This window comes from Elaeis guineensis, chromosome 11 (genome assembly GCF_000442705.2).
Source record: "Elaeis guineensis isolate ETL-2024a chromosome 11, EG11, whole genome shotgun sequence".
NCBI lineage: Eukaryota > Viridiplantae > Streptophyta > Magnoliopsida > Arecales > Arecaceae > Elaeis > Elaeis guineensis.
Window position 1 is genome coordinate 118,963,385 of NC_026003.2, and position 21,412 is coordinate 118,984,796.

Genomic DNA, 21,412 nt, shown 5'->3' on the forward strand with positions numbered 1-21,412 from the left:
ACAATTATAAGACAGGTTAACTATTTTATCAAGCAAAAAAAAAAAAAAAAGCTCAATATGATACATTAAAAACTATCTCCTTGAGGTTGTCCTATAAAATGGTCTATCAAATATGTTTCTTAAACGTAATTCAACTATTGAATTTTGATATAGTAACTTTTGTTGCACTAGAAGCAAGTTCATTTCTAACATCCCATAACTTTTAATATTGTATGATCGAAATAGGTTTAGTTCTAATAAGTTTATTGAGCCAGGCTTGACGTTGATTTCAATTGCTTTTATTTGAATTTTGCCTCTTTTTTTTTTGTTTTTCTTTTTGATGGAGAGTGTCTTTGCATCTCAAGATTGTGTTTCTCCAAGTTTGAGAAAAGAAGAGTTATTCTACGTGATCATGATGGTAAACTTAGCAGCTAATCAGTTAATTTTTCAACGGTCATAGATCTGAAGACTATGACCATACATTTCATTAAAATACACACACACACACACCCACACACATACACACACATGCATACATACGTGTACCAGTCGGTTACATGGGAATCTGAAGCTGACTTTGAAATCAATTAACCCGTTTATATTAGACGATACTCTCCCTTTCCTCCACCCTCGATTTATGAATCGGTGCGCTTATTCCAGTCAAACAAATCCTGTCCATTCAATCAACAGGCTTTCTCTCTTCTAGCATTGTAGTTTCAAAATTTTTTTTATTATTAGATCGATCATAAAAAAAATTATGATGAAACTGTCATCGTCTACCATACACATATATTAAAATATCCATAAAAAAAATCATTATATGATATTTATCTAAAATGATTAAATATTTTTAAATTTATTTATTTATTTTTTTAATATTTTAATATATATACATAAGTACGTGCAGTCATTTATTTATTTTTTTATATATATTTTTAAAATATATTTAAATATAATTATTTTATGATCGGTCCGATCATAAAAATTTTATTCAACGGCCTCGGGTGAGCCTAGCGGCGTGGCATTTGGTGGATTAGATATAGACCACGGGAAGAAAGTCTTTGGCAGCAAAGTTGGAAGCGACGCGGACGCGGGGGTTTGACTTCGGACGCGGCTGGTGGCGGTGAATGGTGATGGTGGTCAGCAGAGAAAACGTCCCCTGCTACTGGCACGTGGCGGTTCGTCTTGGGCGCTGATTCTCTGCCGGGTGATCGGTTTCCGGCCCCGCCCGTTAAAGTCGCATTTACCCCGTACCGTAAAAACTAGTAATAACGTAGTAAATGTGATGGCAAGGTGAGAGAGAAAGGAGAAAAATAGAGAGAGAGAGAGAGAGAGAGAGAGGGGGGCAAGCCTTTGCCTTTGAGAGGAGGAGATATAGAAGGGTGTGACAGGGAGAGAAGAAAGAAAAAGGAACCAAAAGGCCGGTCTGGAAGACAGAAAGCAAGCAACAACCGTGAGAGAGAAGAATTATAAAAAAGAAAAAACCGTGGGAGAGAAGAAGATAAGAAGAAGGGCTTCCCCTCCCTCCCATTTTCCCAAAAACACCGACAGGGTATTTATTTTCCATTCACTGTATCCTTTCTCTCTCTTTCCCCGACCCCCCTTTTTTTCTCTTCCTTCTCTGCTTCTATTTTCTTCTCTCTCTTGACAGCAGCTCCCAGATCTCCCTTCTCCTTTTCTGATCTCTTTTCACTTATTTCACGAGCTTTGATCTTCTGTATATTCTTTTCTCTGATTTAGTCCGAGTCTCGGATGCTGCGGCGGCCATGGGAGGAATACCGCTATAGTATAAGAAGCGATTGATATTTTGGATCATCTCAATTTTTTTTTTTTTTTTTCTTTCCAGTGTTATTTTAGAGTGGGGAAGAGGAGGCAAGGAGTTGGGATCTGGAGGGAGGAAAGTAAGGATGTACGGAGATTGCCAGGTTTTGTCGTCGATGGGAGCGAACGTCGTCTCCTCCGATTCGCTCTTCTCATCGCCGATCCAAAACCCTAGCTTCGGCTTTATGAGCAACATGCCCTTCCACGCCTTATCCGCTATAGTCCCGGTTGGTATATACTCTTCCTTCTTTTTTTTTTCTTTGATAATCTTATAAAATGGTAAGGCGTGGCGAGGGAGGAGTGTAAGCTCGGTAGTTAATTCTTGGTGTGGTGCAGAAGGAGGAGGAGGGGATGGTGATGGGACGAGGAGGGAGGAAGGAAGAGGAGATGGAGAGTGGTTCCGGGAGCGGACACATAGACGGAGTGAGCTGCAGCGAGGAGCAAGATAACGAACAGCAGCAGCCGCCGGCGAAGAAGAAGCGCTACCACCGTCACACCGCTCACCAGATTCAAGAAATGGAAGCGTGAGATTTTCACCACCTTATCCATCTCCTCTCTTCCTCATTCTCTGAAATTTTTTTTTTTCCCTTTCTCGCATATATATTTCAGAAGCTTTTTATTTCTTTATTTAAATAAAATGAAAAGGATGTACTGTGGTTATGTCTAAGCTTTCTTAAACATCTGGAAATGACGTTAAAAATAGATTATTTAAGGAATGTCCGCATCCGGACGACAAGCAGCGGCTGAAACTGAGCCACGAACTTGGCCTTAAACCCCGCCAAGTCAAATTCTGGTTCCAAAACCGCCGGACCCAGATGAAGGTACGCAATTTACCAACCCCTTGGCAGAGTTTTATTCTATCACAAGCGTTTTATTGTTCTTATATTAAAAATAATCGTGCACTCGTGCGTCCCACACGTGAGAAGTTTAAAAAGAAAGAAAAAAAAAAGGTATTATTTTAATCACTGATGGATATGTTTGTGGTGGTGGTGTGCAAAACCGAAGGCGCAACAAGATCGGCAGGACAATGTGATACTCCGGGCGGAGAACGAGAGCCTGAAGAACGAGAACTTCCGGCTCCAGGCGGCGATCCGGAATGTGGTCTGCCCCAACTGCGGCGGACCGGCCATCCTCGGCGAGATGTGCTTCGACGAGCAGCACCTCCGAATTGAGAACGCCCGCCTCAAGGAGGAGGTAATACCAAACCCTAGTATGCCCCCCACCCACTGCTACCACGTGTGGAATACCCTATGATGTTCCAAAACATGTGTGGCTTAACCCCAAACCTCACGACATGCGCATGTGTGGTCGGGGTGCGCCAACTGGCACGCGTGCGAAAAGACATTTTGTCTATGTTGGAATTTTGTTCTGCACTACGTTTGCTCGTGCATGTGCTCCGGCTAGCTGCACGGTGGAGTTGACCGGATATTTAGTCTCTAGACATTGATGTGTTTTTGACCTGAGGGTTAATTCTTTATTTATCTCTTACTTTAATAAACATCACTTATAGTACGTACACAACTTATGTCTTCTTTGTAACTTCATTAATTTGTTTAATCTATCACCAACTTACCATTTGACCTTAAAACCGGTGAGAGAGAGAGAGAGAGAGAAAGAGAGAATAAGCAATGCTGATTTTTTTTTTTTTTTTTTTTTTGCCTTTAAGATTCAGAAGAACAAACTAATTAATTCAATTTACCACTTGTAATAGGTTTCTTCCAACATGCTCTAATAATAGAATGGTTCATCTGTAGTAGCATTGGGTGATTATTAGTGTGAAGTTTTGCTTACTTTTACTGCAGTTGGAACGTCTATCTTGCATCACATCAAGATATGGGAGCCGGGCAGCGCAGCCATTGGGGCCGGCTCCATCTCTCCTGCCACCGTCTCTGGACCTCCACATGGGCATGTACTCGGGGCATTTCAACGAGCACCCCATTGTGAGTTGCACCGATATAATCCCCGAGCCTCCAATCTCTGACGGCCACCAGCCTTTCTCTGGCATAGTCATCATGGACCATGACAAGCCATTGGTGCTCGATCTAGCAATGACTGCCGCTGAACAACTCCTTAGAAAGTGCCACACCAACGAGCCGCTCTGGGTTCGAAATGGCAGCAATGCTATGGAGGTCCTCGACTTGGAAGAGCACTCGAGGATGTTTCCGTGGCCTATGGATTTGAAGCAACTCCATGGAGATTTTGGGACTGAAGCTACCAGGGATACTGCATTAGTTATAATGAATAGCATCACATTGGTGGATGCCTTCTTAGATGCTGTGAGTTAAACCTCCACAAGTGTTCTTTTAATTGTTTTTTTCCTTAATATATTTAGTCTCATGTGATATGATGTCTAATTTTCTCTGCTACATGATGTTTTTTAGAACAAATGGATGGAACTATTTCCTTCGCTTGTTTCAAAGGCTAAAACAGTTCAGGTTATAGCTCCTGGAATCTCTACCCATGGCAATGGATCCCTTCATCTGGTAAGCAGCCATTGCAGCCATCATGAATTTATACTTAATGGAAAGCCTTCTGTGCTAATTAATTATCTGTTCTATGTGCTTGTATCTTGTACTTATGGGCAGATGCAAGCAGAGCTGCAATTCCTTTCTCCCTTGGTGCCTGCACGGGAGGCTTACTTCTTCCGGTATTGCCAACAGAATTCAGAGGAGGGGACATGGATGATTGTTGACTTCCCTGTCGATGGATTCCATGATGGCCTTGATACGTCCTTCCCTCGGTACAGGAGAAGGCCCTCCGGCTGCGTCATTCAAGATATGCCCAATGGGTACTCTCGGGTATATATGCCTCCCAGCTTGTTTCCTTTGATAGTTGATCATAGAAACTTATTCTCTCAAAACAAGATTATTTAAACTATGCAGAATTAAGGCTTGAGATATATAGAATATGTGTGAAGAACATAATCAATTGAAAGTCTCGTGTCAATGTGGTCATGAACAATGAAATATTTGATTTTGATATTAGAAAGTAGAGATTGATAATGTGAGATTTTGTCCTGTATAGGATAATTAGTGGGACGTTGGTGGATTGATATAGGTGATTGAGTCCAAAACCAAATGGCTTAAGCTTTTTGGCTGAATTGGTTTTGACTTGTACATCAAAGCCTTCTCTTAGACTCAAATTCCTCATTTCTTCCCAACAACTGGCATCAAAGCCACTGATTCACGATCCAATATGCCGAGTGGGTATGGTAAGTGGACTCACCCATATAGGCATGTATTTAGTCTAATATTGGTCATTAATTATGCACTAGAGAAATCTTGAACACTTATCTGGAACCAAAGAATCCAAACGTATTTGAAAAACCTTTGTAGCCTTTGTAGATTTGGGAGTATTGCAACACGGACCTATTTGGCGCTCATTATGCACTGATCATGGTGTATGTGATTGGATGTCATTGGATTCAAAAATCTTTAGCCTCAGTAAGGATGCTAAGGCTTAAATGAGGACAATATATTAGAAACATGGTAGATACTTATATAAGAAAAATAAACTTAAATAACACTTTCTAGCTACTCTTTTTAGGTGTGATTTTTGGTTGTTATAAAATATATTGAAGTGAATCAATTTATGATCTATATTATATAGATTAGGGGTATGGGGCATACCATATTGTATCGATCTCATACTGATATGCTATCTCATATCATGTCAACACTGGATATGTTATCTTGTATAACACTGAACCATGTACTGATATTCTAATAGCATGGTACTGATATATAGGGTCTAATATCGAGATGGTGAATCTTACTAGGAGATATTTTAAAATGGCCTTATTTTGGACTAGACGATAAGCTAATCATGATGCTTATGACCAGATCATGATTGAAGTTGGATTCTTGGTCCAACAAGGACGCTAGTGTTTAAATTGGAGGGAGTTTGTGAGAGCATGTGCAGATATGAATTTAGTCCTATGTCGATAGTGCACTAGAGAGGTCTAAATACCTATGCAAGAATGAACCAAATGAATACCATTCAACTAGCTTTTCTAGACTTGATCCTTGGTTGTTGCAAGAATTGGTGGCTCTTGTGAAGAACGACAATATTGAAGCGGATAGAGCCAAGTTGTAGTGGTTACAATATGCTGAGTGGGTGCAGCAAGTGGACTTGATAGAGTAAGGCATGGGATCTCTTGAGAATAATGGTTATTGAAAAAGCAGACTCTTGTAGGGAAGCAGTGAAATATGGCTCTTAGATAGCAAATGACTATTGGGTTTAAGCAGTAAGAGACTACAATGAAATTTTGCTTTAGAGTGGGCTATGGTGGTAAGACTTATGGTGCTGAGTGGTAATGCACTATGGTTGAAACTTGGCTCTTGGAGTGTAGACTCTTGACTTGGACTAGTAACACATCGTCTATATATGCAAGAGTAATTGGCGGCAAAGCTTGAATGGAGGGTGGAAGTGGAATGAACTCTAGGAGAGTTCCGTTGGTTGGAAAATGTTGAGAATCTAGGATCACATGTAAGGTTTAGTCCCACAAGGAATAATTAGTGGGAGATTGATAGAATGGTATGGATCATTGAGCTCAAAATTTAACAATTCAAGCTTTTAACTTACATTAGGTTCCGACTTGTATATCAAGGTCTTCTCTTGGTTGGATTCAAACTCTTCATTTCAACCCAATATGGAGCTCATCTTTTATTTCGTGCACTATGTGGTTATTCAACACCGATGCTTTTGGTGGATGCATTTCTATACCAAGTATAAAGTAGAAATGCATGTAACAATGCTTAGCAGAAATTCATGAAATGTTGCAAATGTAGGGATACGGGCAGGTTTTTTTTCATGAAATCTCGATATTAACATGATATGGTTATGTCTAACTATTTAAGAGGTATCAATATGATCATATAAAATATGAGACTTGGCTTAATCTGGCATAACAGCAGTGCATAATGATTTTTTTGAAGGGGGAAGGCAATTTTTTCAGTAAATTATTCTTCGCATCAAAGATGATTAAAAGCTTTTCTTTTGGTTGCCTAAGCCTGCAGTTTGTTAGTGTATATATACTATTGTCAGGTTGTTGAAGTTTTAAATTTGTAGGAATAGTTAAACTAGTCTAATAGAAAAAGAAAATTCAATTGCAATGTCTGAAAAATAAATTCTGTTATTTTGTAAATAAATTGGCTACTGAACATTTTTCTTTCGACGACCTCTTTGGTGTGAATTTCTAGTATTTATATGGAAACTAGGTGTTCTTCCCTAACTAATTAACCACTACAAAGAATAAATAAATAATTAAATCTAGCACAGTTACGTTCATGTATACATTACTAGATTTAGTTGATGTCAAAGGAAACACATCATCAACAATGATCTTTGATATTAAAAGTCATCGGGGAGTATTTCCATGTTTGTTTCATTGAGTGGAATGATGTAAGTTACATTAACTGGAGAACGATTGTTTATAAACACATCACCTGCTGACTTCAAAGACTGCCTTTAATCTCTAGAATAATATCGGGTTTCTCATTTATGGTTATGACTGCGCTAGATTGATCTTAAGGAATCAAAGTCATACCACTAACTTTTAATAGAGATGGTTCGACTTACTGGTATGGTAGCTTTTCACCTGGACTGGCAATCATCTTTTTTTATATTGTGCATTGAAAGGGTCAATTTTCTGAGAACATCTATTAAACGTGTGGTGTATCTAGTATAACCCTTTTTTTTCTGAGAACATCTATTAGATGTTGAAGAAGTAGGAAAAAAAAGTGAATCATATATATTGTTGTTAATGCTCTCTAATTAACATTTAAAGAGAAACCAGTTCAAAATTTCCTCAGTGGTGTCACATAAAATTTAAGTTTGAAAAGGAAGAACAGCATAGTTGTCCTATAACTAGTAACTACCCACCAGTATAAATCAATTTCGACTCAAAGCATTATAGTCCATTAAATTTGTACACAACTGAAACGTGAACCAAGGTTTACCTCATCTTTGATCCCTTTTTACACCATTTTGTATTAGTTACATTTTTTTTATGATGTTTTGAGGATACATATCACTATGCACCAGATCCCATCAGAACTCCACAGTTAAGCATGCTGGAACCATATGTTTACCCTTTAATTTTTTTTTCCTTTTCACCTGAAGAATTGGCTATATATGCTTGCTATACGTGAAATCAGAGTACAATAAAACCACCAAAGAATATCAAACCTAATGTTATCTATTTGTTTTGGTAACAGAACCCTAATGATATTTTCTTCCTGCAATACATTATGAAGAATAAGAGATATCAGAAGGATTCTCCTGCAGCACTGCTTAATTATTCAGCTTTATTGGGCAGGTGATATGGATAGAACATGTGGAGGTGGAGAATAAGCCATTGCATCAGGTTTTCAATCAATTTGTCAGCAGTGGGATGGCATTTGGAGCAACACGCTGGGTCTCAATCTTGCAGCGACAATGTGAGCGGCTCGCAAGCCTTATGGCAAAAAACATCTCTGATCTTGGAGGTACTCATCCTTAAAGGCCCAACCTTTGATTAAATATGTATCTTATTATGAGTTGATATGTGAATCTTCTAGTATTATAAGATAAACTATATTGTGCCAATCTCATATTGATGTCATCGATCATCTCAGTTATTCCCTCCCCGGAGGCAAGAAAGAATATGATGAAGCTGTCACAAAGAATGATAAGAACCTTCTGTGCTAGCATCAGTGCCTCTGAAGTCCAATCCTGGACAGCGCTGTCTGATTCTTCTGATGACACAATTAGGGTGACCACTAGGAAGAACACAGAACCGGGCCAACCAAATGGAGTAATTCTTAGTGCAGTTTCCACAACGTGGCTTCCATTTCCACATCAACAAGTCTTTGAACTTTTGACGGATGAGCGGTGCAGGTGTCAGGTATAAGATTATAATCTCCCTCGTTTACTTTCAATTTAAATCATTTACTATTATATTTGTAAGTATTAAGCTAGGCATGGGTTTGCATTGCAGCTTGAGGCTCTTTCCAATGGAAACTCATTCCATGAGGTGGCTCACATTGCAAATGGCTCACATCCAAGAAATTGTGTCTCTCTTCTGCGCATAAATGTGAGTTTGCATATTCCTCAGACAACACAATACTGTCATTGTAACTTAGTTATTTTGCAAACAAAGTAGGCTTCTTAGGACATAAATTAAGACAATTACCTAAGCTCTATTCCAGAAAATGAGGGTGACAATATCGTCAATGAAAGTGTCAACCATAAAAATTCAAGTTCCTAAGAAGCATAAAAATTGATCCTCAAAAATTAAAAAAAAAAAAAAAAAAAACAAAGCTTGATGTTTTTCACTTTTTTTTCATTTTTCATATGCCCCATACGTTTTCTTTTTTTTTCCCCTTTTTCTTTGATATCTCAAGTTTTTAACATTCCTTGTGTGCGTATAATTGATTAAAGTTTCATCAATGTTAGTTCCAACACTTTACAATCTTTTCATAGCCCATGAAAATATCATATTCTTTTGCCACAATTTTATTCTTCTTTTTCTTGAAATGTTTCTGAAGTTACTTGTTCTGAATTTTATTATACGGAGTGCTGAGAAGAAAAGTTAAAGTACAGTTGCAGAAATTGGGGTTAAAAGGAAAATGTATATTGAGACGACAATATATATAAACTCATAATTTTTTTTTTTTTTTAAGTGAAACCGATGATAAATTTACCTGCCTTCTGTTATGCTGTCGAGGCCATTGTCATGTTCTCTCTCTGTCTTTCTCTGGCCCACACCATACACTCGTACACCTTTCATGTTAATGGTCAAACTTTCATTTTAGATTATATTAATCTAAACTTCCTGCATTGTTGTATGCACGCATTTGCGTGGATTGCAGGCTGCAAGCAACTCATCTCAGAACGTGGAGCTCCTGCTGCAAGAAAGCAGCACGCATCCTTCCGGCGGCAGTCTTGTGGTGTACGCCACCGTCGATGTCGATGCTGTCCAAGTTGCGATGAGCGGCGAGGACTCATCCTTCATCCCCCTCCTCCCCACCGGCTTCATCATCTCCCCCGCCGACCCACCCACCTTTTCCGGTGTCACCGATGCGTTCCCCTCTCCTTCCACTGACGTCGATGGCACCGCCACCAGCTGCGGTGGCGATGGGTCTGCCACCGGATGCCTCCTTACGGTCGCCATGCAGGTGCTGGCGAGCGCGGTCCCGTCTGCGAAGCTTCAGCTGTCGAGCGTCACCGCCATCAACAATCATCTCTGCAGTGCTGTGCAGCAGATCAGCACCGCTCTCGGTGCCAGGCCGAGCCCGTCATCGCCTCGCTGTAGCAATAGTTATAAGAAGGATTAAATTGGCTCGAATCACCTGATCCCTGCCGTTCCGCGCTTTAAATTGCCAATATATGCCCTTTAGTTCTTTTTGCTGATCACAAAAGCTTAGCATTTTAGTGATATTTCTTCCTTTTTTCTTTGGTTGGGTGGGGCCGGTGTGGGGTTCAGGGACAAGGGAGGCTTTGACAAAACCCCTAACTGGAGCAATTCTGGTCAGTTTGGCATATTTTCTTATTAATTAAGACTCGTGGGTTTTGTCAAATCTTCGCTTGTGGACTTTAAATATATTCTAGTTATTTCAGAAGGGCATTCTGGTCTTTAGAGTGTGGCACGGAAGGGCTTGGGTGATCACCAGCTTAGGGCAGGAAATAGAACTTCCATGAGAACAATGAATGTAGCAGTCTATGTAATAAGAAGAGACACGACCAGAAGCTTAGAAGTTTCAGTTGGGATACAGAGAGTGGTAGAAGAGGAGAGGTGGTGGAGCCAGGGGAGTCAAGAGCGCACCAGCCGTGACCCTTTCTCTCTGGTGAGGTCCAAGACTTTAATTGTGTGGTCTGGTCTCACCGGGGAAGGAGGGTGTTGGTTCGGGAATTGACTTCTTTTGCTTGACAGCCTCTGTAGGCTGTAGCTTACCTTTTAGTTTGGTTTGCTGTTAACTATTTTGGCTGGTTCCAAGTTGCTTCATTCATGTCGAGCTGGATTGGTAGTTGGATTTTTCTGGAATTATTATGACCATTTATGTTGGGACTTTAATGATTTCCCCTATTTCCTTTCCTCTTCTCGGTTTTTGTAATGAGAGGACCTGCTGCCCGGGGAAAGAATCGATAGCCTGGTTTGGTTCCGGATAGAATCATATGGAATACTGATTGCACGGGACACGGCAACATCTCTCCCTCTCCCTCCTTCTGTGTGTATGCGTGCGCGTATTGGCTCGGAGGAGGGAAGGGACCAGTGTACGCTGGTGGATGGCGCTGAAGGGGAGATGGTGAAGATGGAAGCAGAAGAAGTTTCTAAGTTAGCGTAAATTTTGATTTAATTATATGTTGGATTCATATACATGCTCATATATAGTTGATCTCATATTATCATAGTGATTTATGTATTGATTTATGAATTTTTGTAGGATGTGGTAGTCTCACACATAAGAGGCTTTATGTACTAAGAAAATAGAAAAAAAGAATTCTAAATCTATATTCTCCCTAAAAATTTTTTATCTCATTTTTCATTTCAATCTCCTCCCAAATTTCATCTAGTTGATAAACAAAGCCAGCAAAAGTTGTATCAAAGCAAGAAAGATCAATAAGATTTGAGTTTAAAGACAACAAGTGAGAAAGAGAGTATCATTCAAGAAGATCTCCATGACAAATTTAAGCAATATAGGTATGAGTATTAATCAACTTTCTATTCCTATTTTTGATGGAGAAAACTATGATCATTATAGCATCAAGATGAAAATCCTCTTCATTTCACAAGAGATTTGGGATTTGATGGAAAGTGGATATGAAGAGCCATCCACTTTAACTAACCAATAAAGGGAGCAAATGAAGAATTACAAAAAGAAAGATGCCAAAGCCCTCTTCTTCATCCAACAAGCGGTGTCTGACAAGATATTCTCAAGAATCATTAGAGCCATCAAATCAAAGGAGGCATGGGACATCTTACAAAAAATATTTCAAGGGAATACTAAGGTGAGAACTATCAAACTTCAAACTCTAAGAAGAAAGTTAGATAATTTAAGAATGCAAGAAAATGAAAAGTTGAAGAATTACTTCTCCAAAATCATGGAGATTGTTAATCAAATGAAGAGCTATGGTGAAACCGTCATCGAGCAAAGAATATGTGAGAAAATTTTGGCTAGTTTGCCTCCAAAGTTTAATACCGTAGTTACTATTTTTGAAGAATCTAAAGATCTTTCTACTTTAAGTGTTCGTGAGTTGATGGGATCTCTTGAAGCTTATGAGTAAAGATTGTTTAGACACAAAGAATCATCATTAGAAAGTGCTTTTCAATCTAAATTCAAAGTGTCTGACAAAAGTCTTCAAAGAGAACCGTTTAGTTATGCACAAGTCAAAGGGGAGTCATCTAGAGATGGAAATCAAAATAGAAGAAGAGGAAAAAAATATGAGAGGAAGAGGAAGGAGAAGAAATAACTTTTCAAGAAGTCAAAATGATGAGAGCACTCAACCTAGGTGTAACATATGTAAAAGGTCTTTTCATATTGAAAAAGATTATTGGTTTAAGAGGAAACTCTAATGTTATAATTGCAAAAAAATTGGTCATATTCAAAAAGATTATAGGTACCAAAAAGTGAGCAAGCACACTTCTTCGAAGATAATGAAGGCGGTTAAAACATATTCTATGCATGTCAAACTACGAAGGAGCAAAAAAATGATGTATGGTATCTTGATAGTGGATGTAGCAACCACATAACCGAAGATAAATCTATCTTTATTGGCATTGATAGTTCTTCAATCTCACAAGTTAAGATAAAAAATGATGCACTAGTCCAAGCAAGAGGCAAAGGGACAATTACAATTGACACAAAGAAAAGGAGAAAGTTCATCCATGATGTTTTACTTATTCCAGACTTGATACAAAATCTTCTAAGTGTTGGACAATTGATTGAGCATGGGCACATGGTATACTTCGAAGACAATCAATGTAAGATATATGATACAGGAGAGAAAAAGCAATTTATGACAAATATCAACATGGAGAAAAATAGATGCTTTCCTCTTATTTTGCACTATGCAAAGAATGTTGCATGGAAGATGGAGATAAATGATGAGTCATGGCTATGGTATAAAAGATATGAGCACTTGAACTTTCAAAGCATGAGAAGTCTACATCAAAACAATATGGTGTATGGTCTACCGGTAATACAAGATAAAAAAAAATTGTGAAGGATGTGCACTTGGAAAACAACACCGAGAGTTATTTCTAAAAGAGCATGTATGGAGAGCCAAAGCACCATTGGAGCTTGTTCACATCGATATATATGGACCTATGAAAACTCCTTCTCATGCCGGTAATATCTATTTCATTACTTTCATTGATGACTATTCAAGAATGACATGGGTGTACTTTATGAGGTATAAGTCTGAGGTATTCACCATTTTTAAGAAGTTCAAAAATCTTGTAGAAAGACAAAGTGAGCATTACATCAAGGTGCTAAGAAGTGATAAAGATGGTGAATATAACTTAAATGAATTTGAGAAGTTTTGTGAAGATGTTGGTTTGCAAAGACAATTGACCGTTAGCTATACATCGGAATAAAATAGAATTGTCGAAAGAAAGAACTATACTATTTTTGAGATGCCTAGATCTATACTCAAAGATAAAGGCCTTTCAAATTTTTTTTGGATGGAAGCGGTGTACACGATGATATACTTAATGAATAGATATCCAACAAAAGCTCTCCAAAATAAAACATCATTTGCAACTTGGTCCGATAGAAAACCTTCGGTGAAGCATTTTAAAGTCTTTGGATGTGTATGTTATGCACATGTTTCAAAGAAAAAAAGGCACAAACTTGATGAAGTAAGTGAAAAATATATTTTTGTTGTCTATAGTTCTAAATCAAAAGACTATAGACTTTTTAGCTTGAAGCACAACAAGGTGATCATAAAAAGAAATATTCTTTTCAATGAAAAGGCTACTTGGGATTGGAAGGATAAGAAAGTTGAAAAAAATATTGTTACTTTTGATGAAGAAATTCATGATGTCCAAAATGAAGAAAATGAAGATGAAGGTTCACTACAAACTTCTCTAAGTGTAAGTCCATCATCAACTTCAAGCTCAAACTCATCTCCAAATTCTACTCCCACAAGAATGAGAAGCCTAAGTGACATTTATGCCACTTGTAACTTTTGCATGATTGAGTCTAAAACTTATGAAAAAGCTATACATGAAGAAGTGTGGAACAAGGCAACGCAAAAAAAAATTGATGTGATTAAGAAAAGCAAAACTTGGGAGCTAGGGGAGAAACTAAATGATAAAGAAGTCATTGGCTTGAAATGGATCTACAAGACAAAATACAATCTAGATGGGTCCATTCAAAGATACAAAGCAAGATTGATAGTAAAAGAGTATTTTCAACTATCCAGGATTGATTATCAAAAAATTTTTACATCGGTTACTCGACATGACACAATTAGAACTCTTATTCTATGATGGGACACAAAGGTTGGAAACTACATCAACTTGATGTAAAATTAGTATTCTTGAATAAGATATTGGAGGAAGAAATTTATATAGAACAACCTAAAAATTTCATCATCAAAGGTTAAAAAAGCAAAGTGTACAAGTTGAAGAAAGCATTATATAGGTTGAAGCAAGCACCCCGAGCATGGTATTCTCAAATTGATACCTACTTCAATGGAAAAGATTTTAAAAAAAAGTCCAAGTGAACCAACACTTTATGTGAAGAAGCAAAGTAATGACATTCTCATTGTCTCTCTTTATGTTGATGATTTGATCATTACCGGTAACAATGAGAATATGATTTTGACTTTCAAAAATGATATGATGAGAAGATATGAAATAAATTATATAGGTTTACTCCATTACTTTTTGAGAATTGAAATCAAGCCAAGAAAAAATTGTATTTTTATTTCTCAAAAGAAGTATGTAGAAAGCATTCTCAAGAAGTTCAAAATGAAAAATTACAATGTTGTGGCAACACCTTTAGTGGTAAATGAGAAGTTCATTGTAGAAGATGAAAGTGGTGAAGCCAATGCATCACTATATAGAAGCATTGTTGGAAGCTTATTGTATCTCACAACTACAAGACCGAACATAATGTTTGTATCCAGTTTATTTTCTACATTCATGCAAAAGCCAAGCAAGATCCACTTTGGGATGGCAAAATGAGTCTTGAGATACATCAAAAACACCAAAGATTATGGCATCATGTATGAAAGAAGCATAAATGACTATATGAAGTTATTTGAATTTTGTGATAGTGATTGGGTCAGAAGCATTGATGATATGAAGAGCACATTAGGCTATGCATTTTTTTTGGATCCGATGTCATATCTTGGACATCAAAGGAGTAAGATATTGTGGTATTGTTATCCACGAAAGCCGAATATATCTCAACTACCTTGACAGCACAACAAATAATTTGGTTGAGAAGAATACTAAAAAATATGGGTGAGAAGCAAGAAGAAGCCACTATATTACTTTGTGACAATAAGTCTATCATCTCTATGACAAAAAATTTTATTTATAATAGCCGCACCAAATACATCAAAATTAAGTATTATTTTATAAGAGATGTGGTAGAAAAAAAAGAAGTTGAAGTAAAGTATGTGAGGATTCAAGACCAAGTGGCGGACATTTTCATTAAGACATTACCTAAAGAGAAATTCATCTACTTTAGATATCTCATGGGCATTTAAGAACAACCATTAAAGGGGAGTGTTAAAATGTAATATTTATTTTTTTTAATTTCTAAGTTATGTAAGTTTTAGTTTAATTGTATGTTGGGTTCATATATGGGCTCATATATAGTTGGGCTCATATTGTTATAGTGGTTTATATATTGATGTATGAACTTTTGTAGGATATGATAGTCTCACACATAAATGACCTTATGTACTAAAAAAAAGAAAAGAAAGAATCCTGGATCTATATTCTCCATAAAATTTTTCATCTCATTCTCCACTTCAATCTCCTTCCAAATTTCATCAAGTTGGTAAACAAAGTCAACAGTAATGACGGAAGTGGAGAGCAACCGTCTTGGTGGAGCTGAACATAAACTAAAGAAAAAAGTGCCATGAAGTCCAAGGCCTAAATGAATAATGACTAAATATTAAATATATGAATAAGGACCAGGGTGGAAATGAAGTAAACTAATGGATGTTACTAAATTTTCATTTGTTATAAGTTGGGATGAGTTGCTGAAAAATAAATTATCAAGAAGTCACTCTGGACTGCTCTTCCCGTTTCAGTTGAGGTATATATCTGATGTGTTTCGGGTGACCAATAATGCGGTGAACTGAACTGTGGCTTATGTTGCGGAGTATTTTGGAGGCGGGATCTAGTAATTGGGTGACTTGTGCCCATCGACATTGAGGTCTCTTGTGTACGCGGATCTTATGGGTTGCGCACAATCAGAATTGTATGAACATCTGGTTATATCAAAAAAAAAAATCAAGATGTCCCAACTAGATGCACATGTTGGCCTCCAAATTTCAAGTACCACATTAAGTCGGTAAACTCTACCAATTTCAAAAATGTCGAGAGAGAGTTACCTTTAGGTACCTAAATGAATATTTAAAAGCCTAAAGTACAAATTCTGTAGAAAATGAACAGGCTTTGCAGACTTTGTAGAGTGTTGAGAAAATGGAAGGCTTATTATTTAGAGGGTGTTTGGTTTGCCACTAGAATCGAATCCGAAAAGATTGGAGTAGGAGTTGGAATGGTTATATCCAGTGAAATGTTTAGTTTGTGATCAGAATTGGAGTCAAAATGAAAGTTTGAATTGAATTTTAGGGGATTGGATCATATCCCGGTTTGTCCTGATTAGATAGGAAAAGGCGGCATTTTATTTTCACACATACCCCTTTTGCGCCTGGGATAAAATGGGCCACAATGCAAAATAACCTGGAAGAAACCAGTTTCGTTCTCATTGTTCTGCACAAACTCTGAAATAAACAGGGCTCTGACTTTTGGGAAAGGGGCTAACATTTGGAAAAGATAAGGGTTGTTGTTGTTTGACCAAAAATAATGGATTTCAAACCTGGGACATGTCCAGGTACGATGACTAGACAGGTCTGTGATGACTGGAAGTTGGTCAACATTATTGCCCTATTGTTTAACTTGTTCTCATAATCCCTTAAAGATTATAAAATCTTGTTCCTCTTACTATTCTTTAAAATGGCAAAGGGAGGTGAATTCCATGATGCAGTTGATGGCACTTTAATAATATTATGAAATGCATGAGGGTGCAAAAGCATATTTATAAGTGAGAGAAAGGAAGCAGCTGTTGTAACAATACAGGAAAAGGAAGTAGTAGTTCTCCTACAAAAATAAAAAAGAATATCATAAAGTGCAGAAACTATTTGGTCGTTGTATGTAGCACATCTAACATACTTTCAGAAAATGATGAACGAATAGATAAGTGCAAATTATTTGAATTAAACTTGATCCCATTTTGCCTATGTATATACGCATACAATAAGGAAGAGAGTGAATGTGTATTTGAAATCTTAATAAAATTGTGACACCATTTTCTACTTTATTATGAAAAATAGCATGAATAAACAATACTAAGTAGTTAGCTCAGTTTGGCCTTTGATATCTATAAGACTAGTCTTTGTTGTCACTTCAGATGGCAATGTACAGGAGCAAAATAATTGTGTATTATCTTAAGCTACTTAAAGGAGAGTACGTGATTCAGGACATGTTGAAGTAAAGGATCGCATAAAAGATTAGTGGCTATTGCTTCAGATGGCAGTATACAGGGGTGTGATGATTACAGATTGTCATGAGCTGCTCAGAGGATGGTATCTGAGTTAGGTTATGTAGGGGCCTGAAATTTACTTCAGATCTTACACAACTTAATGAATGGTAATGGTATCTGATTCTTTAACTAAAAAGAAACTTTGATCTCATCTAATGTCTGATGGAACATCTGGACGTGGATGTGCACTGCTAGGTGGCGTGAAATCCTGGTGCTTGTTTAGAAGGGGCGTAAAGAAGTTGCTAATGGATCAGTATCCTGTTTTGCTACCTATATTTATGTACTCATTATATGTACGATTAATGTGTCCCATGGATTTTGGTGCGCGAGGTTGGATTATGTGGTGTTCAATGGGCATTTCTAGATCTGATTCTGGTACTCTTCAGAATCTGATGATTGCACTAGGAAAAATGAGGATGTGAAGAACAAATTGTATGTGGTGACGATTTTCTCAAAAAAAATCTTTATGTTATGATATAGTTCTGAGGAAGGAGTTTCATGAGAATAACAGAGACATTTAGGAGATTCTGATGCCTGAAATGTTTCTAGGCTGTGCCTATGTCCAATGTCCAGAATTCAGAGCTTGGTAGTAGAAAAGTTGGACAAACTTAAAGTTGATAATTGGTTTTCTGCCTCCAGAAGATCAACATGATGGTTCACAAGATTAGCTTTAATTTTGCATTAAAAATGTGGTGGACCATCAACCTCACTGAAGAAGTGCATTGAAAGCATCAATATTTTGAATTTGATGAAATAATTGTTTATTTGTCAAATTAATTGTTCGACCCTTTGTAAACTTTTGAATGCATGTTCTGTGAAAAATCTAATAGCTTTAATTTTGTATTAAAAATTTATTGGACAATCAGCCATGCCCAGAAAGTAGAAAAGAGGCATGGACAGCATCAACATCTTGAATCTGATAGAAATTACTGTTGATTTGTCACATGAGTATTTCAACCCTTTGTAAACTTTTTAATGGCTGATCTGTGAAGAAGCTCATGTCAACTGAACTGAAAGGTGACAGAATCTATCCAAAAATATAATTTCAGGTACTGTGGTTAGAACTGTATATGGTATTATGCAAGTCATCACATTCTATTAGCAAGTACATGCTTCCTAGTAGGCTATCATCGGGACACAATCCTGAAGCTTGTTGTGTTCTCCTATATGCTATTTTTCGGGCTAGCATGCTGAAAATGGTTGGAGGGTATGCGGAAGTGAGATGGATGCGGCTTGGAGTTTATATTGCTTATGCTCTGGTGCAAACACTACATTACATTAATGTCATTGACAAGTACATGCTTCCCAGGTGGCTATCATTGCGACACAATCCTGAAGCCAGTTTACTGCAAATGGTTGGAGGAGATGGATGAGGCGAGGAAGTTGGTATTGCTTATGTTCCGGTGCATATATTTCATCACATGAACATCAGCACAGCCTTTAATTAGATGGTGGTGTAGAGGGACTCTGAGCTCAGGTATACCTTGTGATGTAGTCTGGCTAACTGAGTTCCATCTTCTCTGATTGTTTTTTGTCTTTTCATCTCTCCTTTCAAATTGATCTATCCCCTTTCTCTCTTCCATGAAACAACCATTGATGGATAAGCAAAATCAAAGGAGTCTCATCCATTAGTTCAAAGATAAAGATAAAAAGGAAAGGAGTCAAGGGCAAGATCTTCAGCAAGTCAGCCGAAAAAGCTGAATTATTACTCTATTTCTATTTCCTTTCTTTGTTGTTTCTAATGTAAACCTTTTGTTGTGCTGATACGTACGTAATAACCTATTGATGCAAACCCATTGTAGCGTTAATATATGTCTTATGATTTATTGATACACATACACCATAAGAAAAAAATATTTTTATGACAGAATTATTTGCGACGTAAATATTTTCATCATCACTAATTATATTTATGATGAAAAATAAAATTGATCGCAAATAATGAAATATTTACGACGAAAATAATTTTTCATCACAAATAATTTCCTATCAGCGATGAAAAAATTAATCCGTCATAAATATGTATTATTTATGATGAATCTTTTCATCATAAATAATACATCATTTATTATTTTAAATTTTTAAATATTCATGATAAAAATATTTTTATCATAAATAATTTACGTATTTACGACGGAAATCATTTTTTCATTAGTAATAAGATCATTTCCAACGAAAATATTTTCATCGTTAATATTAAAAAAAATAAAAATTTTAAAATTATAAATTATTTACGATGAAAATATTTCATCTTAAATAAACGAGTATTTGTGATGAAAAAAATTTTCATCATAAATATTTGATTGTTTACGATGAAAATATTTTCATCATCAATAGTTAAAAAAATTAAAAAATTAAAAAAATTAAAAATTACTCATTATTTGTGATTAAAAATTTTCATCGTAAATAAATACTTTTTATGAAGAAAAAAATTCATCATAAATACTTGATTATTTATGACGAAAAAATTTTCATCGCCAATAGTTAAAAAAAATAAAAATTTAAAAAAAATCAAAAGTTGCTCATTATTTATGATAAAAAATTTTTATCATAAATAAATAATTTTTATGATGAAAATAAAAATTTTATCATAAATACTCGACTATTTACGATAAAATATTTTCATCGTTAATATTTTAAAAAATCAATAATTTAAAAAAAATTAAAAGTTACTTATTATTTGTGGCAAAAAAATTTAGTCATAAATTAAAAATTTTTACAATGAAAATAAAATTTTCATCATAAATACTGGATTATTTACAATGAAAATATTTTCATCATCAATATTTAAAAAAAATAATAATTTAAAAAAATTAAAAATTACTTATTATTTACAATAAAAAAATTTTATCATAAATAATTGAGTATTTATGATGAAAATTTTATTTTCATTATAAATATTTTTATTTATGATAAAAATATTTTCATTGTCAATATGTAAAAAAATCAAAAATTTAAAAAAATCATAAAATTTAAATTTTTAATTTTGTGTAAGGTAACTGCATCTATTTTTTATAACAGCTGCATACATCTTTTATCTTTTTACATGATAAAGAAACAAATATGAGTTATGATCCAGATAGAACTTTTTGTATGAAAAAATCATATGAAAGTGGCTGATATTCGCGGATTAGAATGAATAGATTCTTTTGAACGGAATAAGCTATATGTTTATTTGTGACGTAAAATTCATCTGTTCATCGCTGTCACTGTTACTAGTGATATCAATGAATCTTTTTGATGAAGTGTCAGCCTTAAGCTTCATGAAAGGAGCCTCCTTTCATGCAGAAACTATATAGTTAAGCAGCGCATTCTAGTATGCATGCAATATACGAGCTTTGATGTTGACATAATTTTTGACGAATTTCTCAAGCTCGATCCTCACATGCATACAATATACGAGCTTCTGGATCTCTAACTTCCTGTCTCTATCCTATCTTTCAAATTTTAATCTTGATGAATTTCTCTCACGATCTTAGAATCACTGTAACATTCTCATACTCTGACTTCCGAAATGAGGACTCCAAGAAGAAGACGAGTTCTTTGGAGATCGAAGATCTCAAAACAATCGATCTTCCATACTGTCCATTCTATTATGGAAGCCGAAAAGCTGTTTTATAACAATTATTAGCGATATAAATTAAACTTTTTATCGTAATTATATTTTTTATGTACGTAATTTTTTTTGAAGAAAAAAAATTTTTTAAAGAAAAAAAATCATAAAATAACTATTTATATAAAATTTTTTATTAATAAAAAATTAATTTTTTGATGAAATTATTTTGAAAAATTTTTTAGATCAAAAATTTTTTAGACTAAAGAAAATTAATTTTATTTTTCAT

The 21,412-nt window shown here is 35.9% G+C and overlaps 1 protein-coding gene across 2 annotated transcripts; it reads left to right on the forward strand.

Moving 5' to 3' along the window:
• The first annotated feature begins 1,374 nt into the window (after nt 1–1,374).
• LOC105053824 (homeobox-leucine zipper protein ROC3) lies at nt 1,375–10,855 on the forward strand. 2 transcript variants are annotated; one of them, XM_073245911.1, is made up of 12 exons: nt 1,375–1,531; nt 1,826–2,027; nt 2,137–2,324; nt 2,504–2,621; nt 2,806–2,994; nt 3,603–4,076; nt 4,182–4,283; nt 4,386–4,598; nt 8,120–8,288; nt 8,418–8,686; nt 8,780–8,875; nt 9,654–10,855. In XM_073245911.1, the coding sequence occupies exons 2-12, from the start codon at nt 1,887–1,889 to the stop codon at nt 10,116–10,118; spliced, it is 2,424 nt and encodes an 807-aa protein (XP_073102012.1). In that variant the 5' UTR covers nt 1,375–1,531; nt 1,826–1,886; the 3' UTR covers nt 10,119–10,855. The 2 variants fall into 2 exon arrangements, with proteins under 2 accessions (XP_073102012.1, XP_029123145.2); XM_029267312.2 differs by lacking the exon at nt 1,375–1,531 and having other exon boundaries at nt 1,538–2,027.
• The last annotated feature ends 10,557 nt before the right edge of the window (nt 10,856–21,412 follow it).